Genomic DNA, 16386 nt, shown 5'->3' with positions numbered 1-16386 from the left:
CCTCATCCCTACATCCCTCATCCCAACATCCCTCATCCCTCATCCCCACATCCCTACATCCCTTCATCCCTCATCCCCACATCCCTCATCCCAACATCCCTACATCCCTTCATCCCAACATCCCTCATCCCCACATCCCTCATCCCTTCATCCCTCATCCCCACATCCCTCATCCCAACATCCCTCATCCCTACATCCCTCATCCCTCATCCCTACATCCCTTCATCCCTCATCCCCACATCCCTCATCCCTACATCCCTTCATCCCTCATCCCCACATCCCTCATCCCAACATCCCAACATCCCTACATCCCTCATCCATACATCCCAACATCCTCTGCCCGTCAACATTTATATTTAAACAGTGCATATTTATATACTGTATATACTAACATTTTAATCCCAGGTATTGTCTGGGGGCCCGTAATCAGCCCACGCAGATCATGCCGGAGACGGAACCCCCACTCTGAGTCTCCCACTGCACGGACCACAGCTCGTCCTCCCAGATCATCTCTTCACCCCCCTCATATCAGTCACATGTTACTTCAATAAACTTACAAACATCACACTGTTGTGGCGTGGTTCCTGCTAGTGAAAATGGCTTCAGAGTGAAAATGGTTTTCAGAGGCTCATGAAACACACGCACACACACATACTTTATCAGGAGCATTTGAATACCCATTTTAGTCACATTCTATCAGTTTAGCAGTTTATCTCAGTTAACACTGTTTTATATCTCAAAATCTTCAAAATGTGTACGAAACATACAATGACAAAAGCCTGTCCACACATGACCAAACAACACTACTGTTACTTACAGAAAGACAACATGTCTTACCCATGATAATTAGATTCTTCATTTTTTATACTGTTGGCTTTGAAAAGAGTTTCTGAGCCAAACAGGATTGAAGGGATTATTGAAGGGAATTTTGCCTGTTTGAAGAGTTTTTAATCCTCTACTCCAAGTTTATATATCCATGAGTCATCAAAAATGAAGCTGCAGGTTTTTCATTTTTTCCGCTTCTACTTCTAAGAACACACACACACCAACAGACGCTTCAGGATGCCTACCTTTCTTATGCGTCCGCTGCGTGTGCCAGTGAACGCCACAGTGTGTCCCCGGTAGTCGTAGGCCGTCACAGAGGTCATGCCTTCGTCCTTGTCCACGTACAGAGGGATGCCCTCGATGGCGGTGGTGCCCCCTAGAGGCTGGTTGAAGTCCTGGCCGCAGAAGTTGTCGTCAATCTGCAGTGGCTGCAGTGTTTGGGGGGGAAAGAAGAAGAAAATAAGCCATTAACTCAACCATTAACACTTTTTGAATCCCTTTTCTCGTTAAACTAACATTAGTTCTTAAAGAAGGAGGAGGCTTTCGATCTCCCCGGCACTTAGTAGACGTTTTATGATGCTGGATTTGAGCCAAGTCGCTGCAGATTTACTGAGAAATGGTGTGAAATTAATGGGCGTCGCTGGAAAATTAACTTCCCTAACTCCCTTTATGAAAAAACTTTCCTGGAAAGTGATAAAAAAGGGGAGAAAGTGATTTTTATTTTATAAAGGTCAAAAAGAAAAACATAACCGGTATACAGCTGCTTTGATTGATACCTTCCCCTCCATTACAAGCTTTGATTATTTCATCGTACATGCTGTCAACCCAAGCAATTACACATCCCAGCACGGCCTGAATGGATGAACAGTTGCTTGCTAATGTTTTAAATATTGATTTTCTTTGTATACAGCTTTGGCAATGTCGTTTCTAATAAGAGACAAGCCAATACAGGGAGTAAATCAAATGGAGCTGAGTAAACATGGAGGGGAGGGGGATCACATGAGCGGGACACTGGAGGGGATGACAGAGACATGACAGGAAGTAAATTATAGGTCAGATTAGCATAACCAAAGTGCCTCATGCAGGCACATCGCTAGGCTGATATGTTGATATGTCACGCTTGATTTATGAACGTGTGTGTGTGGCAAGTCATTCAACTCTGGTGATAGCTGTGTTTGCATCAGGAGGTGTGTAACGTGGACATGTGTAACAGAGATAATCGCCTTCATATAAATTACTGTGGAGACTCACACGTGCACAGTACACAAATACTGAGATGCACACAACTTTAGGTCTACACAACTCAGAAAAGTGATAGAACAGCTGCAGAGTGATGTAGTTAATAGACACAATATGTATATTTGAAGAATGCGTTTTCAAATTTAGAGTTTTGAATCAGATTTTTCTTTCATTGTCTCATTGTGGGCAAATCAAATCAATAGGCATTGCTTTAAGAGCCGTCTCTTTTGAAATAAGAAAAGGGGCTCTAACATTACTCTAAAGATTAAAGGGGCCCTATTATGCTCATTGCCGGTTCATATTTGTATGTAGTGTCTCTACTGGGACATGTCTCCGTGCTTTAATGTTCAAAAAGCTCTTTATTTTCTCATACTGCCTGTGCTGCAGCACCTCTTTTCACCCTCTGTCTGAAACCAGAGCCTGGTCTGCTCTGATTGGTTAGCTGGTCAAATGCTTAGAGTTGTCCCGCGCCTTAGCCTGCTACGTACAAATTGGACTGCTTGCCAATCGAAGGGTTCGATTCAACACACTACAGGATAGTGCTCTGATGATATCACCTGTAAATATGTCTAGTCCCTACAGCGTCAATCATGAGGTCTATCTGCATTGCACTTGTCTTTATTGCTACAACCCTCCTCCTTAGCAAAACCATGTTTTTAATTCACATGTACAAAATGGGAATTCAACTTTAGAGAACTCGCTTGCAGACACAGGAAGATTACAAAAGCCTTCCAGGATACACAAATGAACATGGCGGCTTTTTGTTTGTTTGTTTGTTAAAAAACGTATCGTCTGCAAAGAGACTAATCGATCACATTTTCTCTTTTTAAAATCAAATGTCAGACAGTGTGTGTTTTTTCTTTCAGATTGGAATAAAAAGTTTGGGGGAAATTGCATTGTTTACAAGACTTTTTCAAAGGCAGACAGAAACTCAAATGAACAAAGACAAAGTAAGTATTTGTCTGATTGTCAGCAACACTTTTGGAAGTTTTTGGCGAGTGGATTGAGTGGGAGAATTGAGGACAAAGGAGAACAAAACAAGAGCGAGTCAACAAAAGGAAGGCCAGTGAAGTGATGCAGAGGAGATGCAGGCAGATATGAATCAAATGTAGTGAGGGAGAGCAGGAAGAGGAGAGATGGCCATGGCTCAGTGAGAGTATGACCCTTGGGTCCCTGCCATACACTTTCCCCTCGTTTCCTCTGATAAAGAAGGAGCAGAACCAGACGCCCCTTCAATTCATTCACTCATTTCCTGTCTTTCTCTTTATCTATGTTCCCTCCATCCCAGCCTCTACTGCTTGTAATCTTCAGTCTTCACTTGTATCCAAATATTTATCCGCTCTTATTTTCTTCCAAAGTTCATGGGTTCATAGGAACTGGCCAATGGGAAGTCCTGTCCATCCCAAAGTGTAAGTATGTCCCCCCCCCCCCCATTATCTAGGAAGGAAATCCTCAATTTGCATGCCACATGTTTGTTGTCATAAATAACTGAAGGCTGCTGCACATGTTAAATAAATAATTGGGAAACAAGCAGACACTGTGGAATGATGGTCAAATGCTATGCTACTGAACATTAGCACGTCTGTATCAAAACCACTAGTATGTTGCACCAATCAAATGCAAGCTTGTGTTCAAATTAAACATTTTAAGCAACATGACCAGATCAAAAGTACTTTAGGTAATAATTACATCATTCAGCTTTGTTTCATTTATGCCGGCGCCTCGTACTTGTAAACTAATCTGCATTCCCAGTGTCTGTGGAGCTCGCCATCTCCGCAGCGGCGTTGCCGGCATGCTGAGGACGCTAATGGTTTGTTATGTTTAGAGTTTGGGCTTTTTTGTTTCTTTATTTTCCAGACTTTTTGAAAGATAATCCACAAAACTACAAATGTAGGTGATCATTTGACTTGTGTTGTCTATTCAAGTCTGTAGATTTCTACTATAATGATTTAACATTCAGTGTTTCTGAACAACACAAATATTGTTAATGATGTACTTTATCCCACATTACTCAAATGAATACTGGGTACATCTCAGGTTGGTTATTACAATACTAAACAAAATACTTTTGATTGATTTTAACAATCAATACATTTTCATTTAACAAAAGAAGATAAAGTTGACTAAGTCTCACATAAATAAAGTATTAATAGCCCATCATAAAATATATTAAAGCAATGTGTCATATTAGCATGATTTGATATACTTTATTAATCCCCGTGGGGAAATTGTTTCTCTGCAATTGACCCATCCTAGTGTTAGGAGCAGTGGGCTGCCATTTTGAACAGCGCCCGGGGACGAACACCGCTCGGGGACGCAAGGTCTGATTGAAGTGTTTAAATGTACTTGAAACCTCATCAACAGAACACAGACAGTTTAAACATCTACCACCCAACTTAATGTGTTCATAAAGGACAGCACTGTCTTCCATATTTGTTGGACTAATGAATTGGATGAATCATGTTAGGATGACTGATTTGTGACCTGGAGGGATATATAGTGTTAAAATAAATGTGTAAGTTGGTGTAATAATCCTTTCCTGTGTCTCTAACATGAGGTGACCTGCACAAGTCTTTTATTAGAGCTTTCACCTGCTCGCCGTAACTTGTCCCTGTTGGCCTACTACTGCACCTCTGACCGCGCTATTATTATTACAAGCTATAGTCGACGCGTCGACTTCAAAATATCGTCGACGACATATTTCCGCGTCGACACCATAGACTGTATGACGCCACACACACGTGGGTCACCCAAAGCAACAAGCAGTTCGCAATCGCACTTCTAACACAATGGAGACTGAAACGGCTACCAACTCCTCCTCACAGGATTGCGCACGAAGCCCTCAAACGAAAACATCTCGCCCCAGGTCTTCAAAAGCATGGGAATATTTTAAAGTTAGTCCAAAACGCAAAGATATTTATATATTTATATCTCACTGAGACTGCTGCTTGACCGGAAGCAGCAGCTAGCTGTGGTGGCAACCATTAGCAGCTAGCATTTGCTCTCCGATTTAAAATGGAATTATGGATTATAAATTCAATCATTTTTGTATACATAGACGTTAAAAACCTATGGATTAACAGATTCAGCCGCGTTTTTTCTCATTTTAATGCCATTGAACACGTCTTTTGATCAGATTGACAGCTACGGCGGTGAGACGATCTCCCTAGAAGCTCTGTGAAGGTACGTGTTGTGATGACTGTATTTGCTTCCCCTGTCGCAAGTCCGGATCACTCAGTGATGATACTATGTACCTACATAATCTGTGGAGTCTCAGCTTTAATCGGATATATTGTATGTGCAGCTACGATAAGTAATAAGGGTACTTTTATCTTGAGATCTGTGCCAATGTCCGTTAGCATTTTTCGCTCAGGGGTCATTTAGATGCTTCTTATGAGACTTGTGTTTTGTTTTGGTAAACATGGTTTGTATCGTCAGTTAGCTGAGATTATTTCCGTTAATCTGGTATAACACATTAATAGGTTCTTAAATATTAAGATCCCCTGAGACACAGTATCGTGAAACATTTTTTTTTTACATTACGTTTTTTTTACATTACGTTTTTTATGAATTGAACAACAGAAAAATAATCGTTCGATTAGTCGACTAATCGATCAAATAATCGCCCGATTAATCGTTTTCAAAATAATCGTTTCCCCCCAGCACTACTGTACATAGCATTATACACACACACACACATGCACAAACACACACACATGCACAAACACACACGCACACCGTTGTTCTATTTCCAGGGGGTTAGACAAGGACAGAGTCCCCTGTGTTGTCCTTGCAGAAGACCTCTGCTGTACACACACATTAAAATACACACACACACAACACAACACACACACACACACCCCTGCCAAACTCTTGCTGGGTGAATGATGATGGGGTGATGAGGGAAAGAGAGGGGCAAGTGAGATGAAGAGAAAAGGAGAGGAGATGGGGAGAGGGAAAAGACAAAAAGGGAGGGGGGTGAGGGAACAGAGACATAGGGTAAGGCTAAGGGTCAACAGCGCTCTTGTCGCCACTAATGAGCCTCGACCCAGGAAGAGAGCTGGCGAGCGAGGGAGACAGCGTGAACTGGTTTCAGAAGATGTGGCACTGGGAACAGTAACAGGGCACACATCCATCCCAGGAACTGAGATGTTAGTCACCTTCTATGTGGGCTTTATTTGTGTATAATGTTGCGCTGACAACAGGCTCATTATCACCTTAAAGGCTGTAATCAGCTTTATTTGACATTTAGCTGCTGATAATTCTTTAGGGTTATTTGATTGATCACTATCAAAAAATAGTGAAAAATGCCCATCCTAGTAGCTCAAATTACAAAGTACTATAAATGTCTATTTTGTTGTCCAAAAATCTAAGATATTCAATTAAAGATGATATCAACTTTAAAAAAGGAAAGTCTTTGAGAAGCTGGAAATGTTTATCTACTAATCATTGCATATCTAAATCAATTATTGAGTTATGGTCAAAAAGTATTTTGTGAGCAGTGGCGAGCCGAGACTTTTATACCTAGGCCCTCCAACAGTAAACTGAACAGGCAGATTCGAAGGATTTATTTATAAAATATTATTTTAAATACAATTAAATCGAGTTATTTTGGTAAAACTAATGAAAAATATAACTAAAAAAATATGTTAAAAAAAAATATTGTAATGTTTTTAAATATTATTTTGTAGAATATCTTAGGCACTCAGAGAGGGCCCCCTGACGGCTCGCCACTGTTCGTGAGGTTAGAGTGACCTTACCTTTGACCACCAAAATCTAATCAGTGCAACATTGAGTCCAAATGGACGTTTGAGCCGAAATTGAAGAAGACTCCCTCAAAGTGTTCATGAAAACTGGAAAAACATGAGCTGCTTTAGAAAATGTTTGTCTGTCGGTTTGTCTGTCTTAGGTTGCATTTATTTTGTACGGATCATACGTTTTTAAGTCTGATATGAAATCCCCATTAAAGGCTACAGGAAGCATTGTTCATGTATTGTTTGTGAATTAAAGTGTGTGTTTGTGCACATTTCTCTTCAGTTTACTGCAGTGTAGCTTTTGAGGAATAAAAGCACCAACATCTGTCTAATCAACTCAAATTGCCAGCTTTTTTATCTTCAAATCTTGAATCATTTGCAGAGATGTAAGAGAGCACTGAAGGTTCAATCACAAAGAGAGAGATGGAGGCAGCGTGAGCGTGTTAGTGACAGTGATTGAGGTAAACAGAGAGGGGGAGCGCCACGGATGTTGTCAACATGATCTCCAGAGAGCCAAATGTCTCAAGCTCTCTCCTCCTCATCCAATACTGCTGGCATAAACACATTGCTCCAACCCCATGGAGAACGAGTGTGTGTGTGTGTGTGTGTGTGTGTGTGTGTGTGTGTGTGTGTGTGTGTGTGTGTGTGTGTGTGTGTGTGTGTGTGTGTGTGTGTGTGTGTGTGTGTGTGTGTGTGTGTGTGTGTGTGTGTGTGTGTGTGTGTGTGTGTGTGTGTGTGTGTGTGTGCCTGTCTGTCTCCCAAGTGAGAAAGATAATGTTGAAGTGAGAGTTGTACTACTGAGACATGCTGGCTGATGCAATGAACAACAAGACTTGCAGAGAGACAAAATGCATTTAATTATGTGACGGTTAGCGTGTAAACAGAGTGTGTGTGCGAGTGTTTTTTAATAAAGAGGAGAGATGAGATTGGACTGCCAAACTTGGGTTGGGAGAAGTCAACAACACACTCACATGCACACACACACTCTGGCCTGCATCCAGGTATGTGTTGGGACTTGGCGTTGGAGGCGGAAAACAGCCCTGCTCGGCCTTTAGTTTCCCCCAGTGAGCCAATATCTGCTCTCTAATTGGTTGTTAATGAGCGAGTGTGTGTGTGCATGTTTGTTTGTCAGTGTTTCTGACAGACAGAGAGAGAAACAGTGTGTGTGAGACAGGGGACAGTTTGCAACATGCATCTTAAACATCTGTCTAACAGGCTGGGACACTTGAAGCTTTGACCTGCTTCAACACACACACACACACACGACTGTGCAAACATCTGGCTCTGCAGTCTGCTCTAATGGCAACACAACTATGGGCATCTGCATCTCACACCCATGATGTCACATGCACACAAAATGCCCCCTTTGCTCCTGCAGTTTGTATATTAAGCTATAAAAGGTTAAGCACAAGATTCAAAAGACACAATTTGTCACAACTTGCCTTTGAGTCAACTTTTTAAATTGAAAGATAAAGCAGGATGAACATTGGTGCTCAATCCTGATTGTGTTAGAATAATGTACTGTCATCGGCATTATATATCGGCATGAATGTCTTCCATAACGGAGCATTGGGATCAATCATGATGAATTACATTTTTTCGGTCTTTCTGTTCTCGCCTTCTAAAGGCACCTTGTGTGACCTATGTGTGACCTATGTGTGACCTATGTGTGACCTATGTGTGACCTATGTGTGGCCTATGTGTGACCTACTAAAAAGAAGAGACATTGCTGCATAATGCTAGTTGCTCCAACTAGCATTATGCAGCAATGTCTCTTCTTTTTAGTAGGTCACACATTAGTTTACAACATGCGCTTGGAGCAGCATGCCCACAAGGTTGCAAAGGTTTGGCCACAAGCATGATACACACACTTTTTCATGTTCGATTCGCATTAATTGTTATACCATGAACTGCATCGGGTTTTAATATCTTAGTCAACAATGAAACAGTTTTTTTTATATTAAGCATTTTCCAAATCTACAATTTGTTCCTTAACTTGGCAGTAGGGCTGCTCGATTATGGCAACAATCATAATCACGATTACTTTGGCCAATATTGATATCACAATTATTCCTTGAATTTGAAAATATCCATTTATTGAAATGTAATAAAAATAAAAATGTGAACTGTATGTTTTTAACAGTTGATTACCCTGAACGTTAAGTATAATTCAACTGAAGAACCAATACAACAATTAATTATACATTTATATCTGCTTTTAAAGGTGGGGTAGGTAAGTTTGAGAAACACTTTTTGTTATATTCCATGGAATGCTCTTAACATCCCGATAGCAATGAATATCTGAATTGCTTTGACAAAAAATCCATAAAAGAAATGTCATCTGTGGAAGCCGTAGTACTGTAAAAAGTACAACCAATCATTTTAGCCGGCCCGGCTAAAGTAACTGGATGGCCTACCTGCCTGTCAGCTTTCCATCTGTGCACAAACTTATCTCGTGCCCTCATTGGTCATGTGCGCGTTCGTGTGTGTTGGAGGAGGGGCTCTGGAAGGAAGTGGCAGATTTTTTCCGGCTGTGAATTTTCTAATTCTAGCGCACTCGAGCTGGTTTCTCCAAAATTACATACCCCACCTTTAAATAAATAATATCAAAAATAATAAATACCAATAAAGAAGATCAACAAATATGTTGGAGCGCACTTCCACATACTAAACATATATAAATATGATAACTAATGTCACTCGCAACCTGTAATGTTTAATTATACTGCTACACACAGTACTCTTATTTTGGTAACCCCTTATCCGGAAACCGGAAGTAGCTAAAAGGTTCCAGCTTGACGAGTTAGTAAAAGTTGACGCAAGAGACCGGAGAATAAAGACACGGCTGTCAGACCCGGGTTGCGTTCCGATAATCCAAAAATCAGCTCCTAAGTTCTAACCCTATCTCCTATTCCTTGACCTCTGAGTGAAACGTCACGGGGTTAAGGGATAGTGGATAGGAGAATTCAAAAGGACTTAGGAGAAGAGACTGCGGTACTTTAGAGAATCCGAATGCACTTTCACTATCCGACGTGTTTATGATGCGCCAGTGGACGTCATGAATGTGCGTCTGCTGCTGTGGGGAAACTATGGAAACTACAGTTTTCTATACAGCGGACTAGGGCTGTGCAATTAATCGTATTTTAATCGCGATTACGATTATGGCTTGCGACGATTATGAAAACAGCATAATTGACAAAATACGATTATTTAGCTGGGTGCGCTTTCGCCCCTCCCTAAAAGCCCACTCGGCCACGTGGGAGTGACATGTGTTGTGAGTGTTCAGCGCGAGCGAAGATGTCAGATCAAGAGCAGCAACTCGTTAAAAAGAAGGGTCAAACTATTTCCACTATTTGCAAGTACTTTGGCTTTCAGGAGTCCGACGTGGAGCAAAATAAAGTACAGTGCAGGATTTGTTACCAGGTTGTGTTGGCACCACACGCTAACACAACCAATCTCTTTAATCATCTGAAATACAACCACAAAGTGCAATACGACCGGGCAGTAATACAACAAAAAGCAGATGCCCGCTCGACTTCATCCACCACATCATCACAGTCATCGATTCAGGACGCATTGTACAGAGCAACGGCCTACGCGACGAGCTCGCAGAGACACAGAGATATTACAGGTGCCATTACATTTCACATCGCTAAAGATATGTGCCCAGTTAGCACTGTTAGCAACCAGGGCTTTAAGCAACTTGTCAACACGTTGGACAAGCGTTACGCGATGCCGTCTCGGTATTATTTCAGCAGGTCTGCGCTGCCTGCGCTATGTGACAAATGCCGTGGGGAAGTTGAGAGAGATGTGGCTTCAGCTGACTACTTTGCTACCACAACAGACCTATGGTCTAGCCCAGCGGTGCCCAACCAGTCGATCGCGAGATGTGTCTAAAAATAGAACAACAATATTCTGTTTTATCGTTAATGTCCTGTAACATAATCTTCCTGTGCCAGAATAATGCACTTGAACGCATCAAAGCTTTGTGATTGGCCGGCGTCACCCCATGTGTCGGGGCGTGGCTGAGGGTCTTCAGTACAGATGGCAATATTGTCACCTGCCTGCGCTCATCTCTGAAACCAGACCATGTAAACAGCCTGGTGTTTCTTGCGAACAATCTTTAAGAGATGACATGAGCAGCCCTACCAGCATTTGCCATGGTGGCCTAGACATTTTTATTTGGTCTTAAATTGTAGTTCAACATTTATTTCCTGTTACTTCTGGACCATGACGGTTGGCCAGCCTTCAACGTTTAACTGAGTGGAATATGTTGAATATGTTTTACCAACATGTTGGCTATATGTTAAGGAGTTTTCAGTAGGTTGTGACAGTGCACTGCAACATGTTTGATTTCATTTATTTTGGTCTAATTTATTTTTATTTATCATATTAATATATGTTTAGTATGGTTTTGGAAGTGCGCTCCAACACATTTGATCTTGTTTATTGGTAAAATATTATTTGTTTTAAAGTTCAATAAATGGTCAATGAATAATCGTCAAAATAATCGTGATATCAATTATTGACCCAAATAATCGTGATTATGATTTTTGCCATAATCGCACAGCCCTAGAGCGGACTACAACATGGATGTTCAATAAGAACGAGGGACTACTGTAAACTCATCTAGAGACTCTGCACCGTGCTCTGATGCTGTTGCTTTATGCTTTATGAACGTGGACAACAGAGAAACATATTCTTCATGACCAAAGTTAGAATTGAAATAAAAAAGGAAAGTGAAACTTATGCTCGTCACCCTCTCCCTCCGTTCCACATTAATACAAATGATCCCAATACGTATGATTGTATGAAAATATCTTAAAATCATAAATGTATTTATTATAAACGTTAGTCCTTAACATCTATCACTGTGTATATCACCATTCAAACATCTTTTAAAAGTTGAACAAACCACACACAGCTCAGTAAAGACTGAGATGTTGACTTTATTTGATCATTTCAGTAAAAACTAACGTTCATATTTCTCTTTTTGATTATAATACTGATGAACGTTCAAAACAAAGCACTTTGGCAACTTACCACATACGTTTTAAAATGCTTAATAAGCACCGTAACTTTCATGATATAATTTATCGGTCATAATCGTTTGTTTCCGTGAACGGCCGACTGTTGAGTGACGGCAAATGCTGCGGCTGCAATGCATTGTGGGGCAGCATTTTCTCCTCTCCTTTCGGTAAGGGAGGTCCAGTGGTTCCTAAGCTAAAGGAGGTTATAAAGGAAGTTTGAAACCTCCTTTCCTTTCATTTGGAGAATTGGAACGGCTCTTATCATGGCTGCCACTGAGGGACTTCCGGGTCATTTCACTCCGTTAGGAAGGTTCCTAAGCTAAATGGACTATTGGAACGCAACCCCGATCTGCAGCTCTGCCCGGTCTGCAGTGCGCATGTGCGAGATGGTCCGCCATATTGGACCATATCTATGTATTGGACAACTCCGGACGGCAACCCAAGTATACTGGGTTGCCTTGACACAGTGGCTTTTGGCAAAGCTCAAAAATAAAATTCGAGAGTGATGAGTTACTTGGGTTGCCGTCCGGAGTTGTCCAATATGGCGGACCATCTCGCACATGCGCACTGCAGATCGGGCAGGGGGACAGATCGGGTAGTGACAACGGCAACTAAAGCTTCCCTTGTAACGTGTTTATATGGATTTATTAAACAGACTGCAAGTCACAACACCTGGCCGAGAGGGCTTTTAGGGAGGGGCGACAGCGCACGCACGGGCAGGATGTATAATGCAAGACAAATTGAGAGCATCATTTAGAAAGGGAATGCAGCAAAATAATCGTTTTATTTCGATTACGTTATTTTCATAATCGTTGCAAGCCAAAATTAAAGATTAAAATATGATTAATTGCACAGCCCTACTTGGCAGATTATCTGCATAAAGCATCTGAATCCACTTCAGATCAGTCTCATCCATGCTCAATCATTCCTTGCACTGTTACATCTGCAAACCAGCTGAAGATTCCCCGTCTTCATTAACCTGGCGTCACTGGTTTCATTTCTAGCGCGTAAAAGCTACTAAACCCATTGGGTAGTCTTTGGTGTCTAAACTCAGTGATATGAGAAGGACCTGCATGCTTCTGATTTGTTGGATACATAAAGGCATAATTGGTCAGATTCCTAATTGTATTTTTGGTAAGTGTTTTACTTTTCTGTGAGTTCATGAGTGAAGGGAAGGCACTTTGACATGTTAGCATCTGTTGTTTTGGCTTGGGTGAAATGAGGAGTGTTAAGTTGGAGATAGAGGGAGAGCCTGGCAGCAAGAAGATGTGCTGGTGGAAGGGAAACTGCAGGCAGAAGAGAGAAATGGAGGGAAGGAGAGCCCCATAGGTCAGAGTCGGATGAATAGCTGGGATGCCAAGAGACTAACATTTATTTACAGTTAGATTTATTCCACACAATTTCCTTGCTCTGTTGGTTTCTTCGTTCTCTACCTTTTTTTCCATCCTTGGATTCCTTTTCCTTAATTCCTTACTTGTATCTCTCTCTTTCTCCATTTCCTGTACTGATTGAAAACAGATGTGCGTATGCGAGGAAACATTTTAAATGAAAAACACGCTAAACTGACTGACCTGTGACCATGAAGTGTGAACATGTGCACACATAAAACCCCATCTGTTTATGTTGAACAATTCTAATAAAATGTCACGTATTTTCACTTGTCTTTACTCTCTTGGATATCTACATTTAAAATAACAAATTATGCAATTATCCCCATATATCTAACGTTTTTCCTCCTTTCCTTCATTCTTCAACGCAGGGATCAGTGAATGCATTAAGCCTCAGCAGCTCCAATATTTGCCACACTCAATATACTTTAAAACACCTTAAAACACTCTTTTTGGATAATTGGTTTAATTGCACAGTTTAAACGAGGCCAGCCTATTAAGCGACACAATGGTGAATTCAAAAACAAGGAGGAGCAGATTTAAGAAATCCCTGCCAGTCTCTGTGTTTGTCTAGATTGAATCCCGGCGGGGGGGACTTTCCTGTGTCATACTAGTGTGTGGGAAAACAAGGTGTAAACAGTGGAGCGATCCCGGAGAGACGGCGCTCTGAGGGGGCAAGGCTCCAACACTTGGGCATATAGGTTAATGTGCCGCAGTGGGATGGCGGGCCTTTACCCCAGATACCCCCGGCCATCCACCCAGTTAATTCCACATGCTCCACTCCAGCTCCAGTCTGGCACGCCGCCTTTTTGGCACGGTTCCGCATTAGTTGACAGCGATGCTCACTTTGAACACGCTGTAAATGTGTGCTAAAGCCCTATCTTGAATGGGTTTTGTTTCTTGATCTGAATGAAGGATTCGATAGGCTGTGACCCGAGCAACATGGGGGGAATGTGCGTCTACCAATCCAAGAGTCAGTGGTTCGGTTCCATAAAGCTTGTGAGCATGTATGTGTGACCATTAAAGAGGGTCATCCTCATAATTATATCTATGTGAATGCTCCATATCTCTACAGCTTCATTTGAGTTATAACAAGTTGCAATCTTCCATCTCTCTTGATATTTCACTCTCTTCTCAATTGATACGCAATTATATCTCAAAGTCAGAAATTAGATATTTGTACTGTACTTAAGTGATTTCATGTTTTTATTTTAAAATAGTTTTTTAAAATATGTTATGTTGCTACTTTTTTTATAACTGAATTCCCCTAACTGTGTTACGTAAGCATCTGTATACACATAAAGAACATTCCTTGTGTATGTAAATCCATTTGGCAATAAACCTGATTCTGACACATCTCCAAGCGGTTGACCAATCACAAAAGAGCCGGCCAACTAACCAATCAGAGCAGACTGGGCTCTGGTTTCAGACAGAGGGTGAAAAGAGGTGCTGCAGCACAGGCAGTATGAGAAAAATAAAGAGCTTGTTGAACATTAAAGCATGGAACGTATCACAGTAGAGGGACACAATACAAATATGAACCTGAAAATGAGCTTTAAATGTCCTCTTACATTTCCAGAGACAGTGAGCCAATGCCAAGATAGTATTGCTCTGATCCGTGCTTATTTGAATGAATCACTATCGTCACAATAATCCGTATCGACTGGGGATCCTCTCTGTACTGTACTCCTCTGTTTGGTCCACTCTAGCCTGCTTTGACACATATGCTACCTTGTGGCCTACATTTACCAAATGTAGGTAAACCTCACATCTGTACGTGTGCCAAAAGGCTCCCTCGATGTAACACAATCCAGATGAGGCTCTTTAAACCACGCCGTCCATCTGAGCCCTGCAGACTATAATCTGTGTAATCTGAACTAAAGCCTTCCCTGACAGCTATAATCCAATTACAACAGACCACTTCAGGGATTCACCCAAATACAGGGGCCTGGAAGACAGGAGAGTGGTGGGCACAGACTGACTCAGAGGAGGGCACGTTCGGCCAAATATACACACACATGCACAAAACACATGCACAAATGGGATGGCTTGATAAACACCATTTAACAGAATTGAGTGAATGCAAGGTTGTTGTTGTTGTTGTTGTTGTTGTTGTTGTTGTTGTTGTATGATAGCTCAAATATCAATTATTTAAATGACAAAATGGATAAGGAGTAGGGCTGCTCGATTATGGCAAAAATCATAATCTCGATTATTTGGGTCAATAATTGATATCACGATTATTCAAAACGATTATCCATTTCATTTTTTTGAACAGTATGTTTTTAACAGTTGATTACCCTGAACTTTATATATATATAATTTCAACTGAATTCAACTGAAAAACCAATAATAAAAAAAAATAATAAAAATTATCGTTTTATTTCGATTACATTGTTTTCTAAATCGTTGCAAGCAATAATCGGAATTGTGATTAAAACACGATTAATTGAGCAGCCCTAATAAGGAGGCGCGCAAATGTTGCTAAACTTCAGCCTATTCAAGAGTTTTGAATTATATGGTAAATTACTTGAAAAAGACAAATCGATGGAGGTAAAGGTAATTTGTTGATATTAGGGATGCACGATATTGGTTTTTTGAAACCGATACCGATAACTTCCTGCTTCTCAAGACCGATAACAAAAAAATGTTTACGCCACTAATTATTTTAACGCGATTAACGCGTGTATTTTTTTTCCTCGGCCGCCCCGTAGTTTCAGAGCGCATCGAGTTTAAAATACCATCTACAAGCTGATGCTGACAGCCCCGCTCCTGCCGCCCGCTTGTGGCAGACCACACTTCCACGCTCACCGGCAGGCACCGACTGGCCATCTGGAGGACCGGGAGGGTGTGTGTATGTGTGGCCCGAGCGAGCGAGAGACCTTACGTGCATTGTTGTTGTTAGCATCTGGTGCTAGCTAGCTGCGCTAACGGATATAAGGAGCTATTTAAATGAAAACAGAGGAGCGACATTTCACCAAAACTGCGCCGAGCACTTGACTTTATGCAGGAAGCCAGACAGTGGGACATTGTACGAAAAGTCAGCACACTCAGCACGGATAGTGCGCAACATGATTGCAGCGTCCAGGCAGCTCCTGTTCGAGCATATGCCTTGAGTTGCACATAGCTCCAACGCCCATACCACCGACG

General features: G+C 41.4%; 1 protein-coding gene across 6 annotated transcripts in view; it reads right to left on the bottom strand.

The window, feature by feature from the left end:
* The window catches only part of LOC117532877 (plexin-A1-like), a 294410-nt gene that overhangs the window by 225688 nt on the left and 52336 nt on the right, over positions 1-16386 (bottom strand). For all 6 annotated transcript variants that reach the window (XM_034196449.1, XM_034196453.1, XM_034196454.1 and 3 more), the window contains exon 3: positions 1071-1253. In XM_034196449.1, coding sequence (XP_034052340.1) covers positions 1071-1253 — 183 coding nt within the window. The remainder of the gene's footprint in view (positions 1-1070; positions 1254-16386) is intronic.

This window comes from Gymnodraco acuticeps, unplaced genomic scaffold, assembly GCF_902827175.1.
Source record: "Gymnodraco acuticeps unplaced genomic scaffold, fGymAcu1.1, whole genome shotgun sequence".
NCBI classification, from domain to species: Eukaryota; Metazoa; Chordata; class Actinopteri; order Perciformes; family Bathydraconidae; genus Gymnodraco; species Gymnodraco acuticeps.
This window is presented reverse-complemented; position numbering and strand designations above follow the sequence as displayed.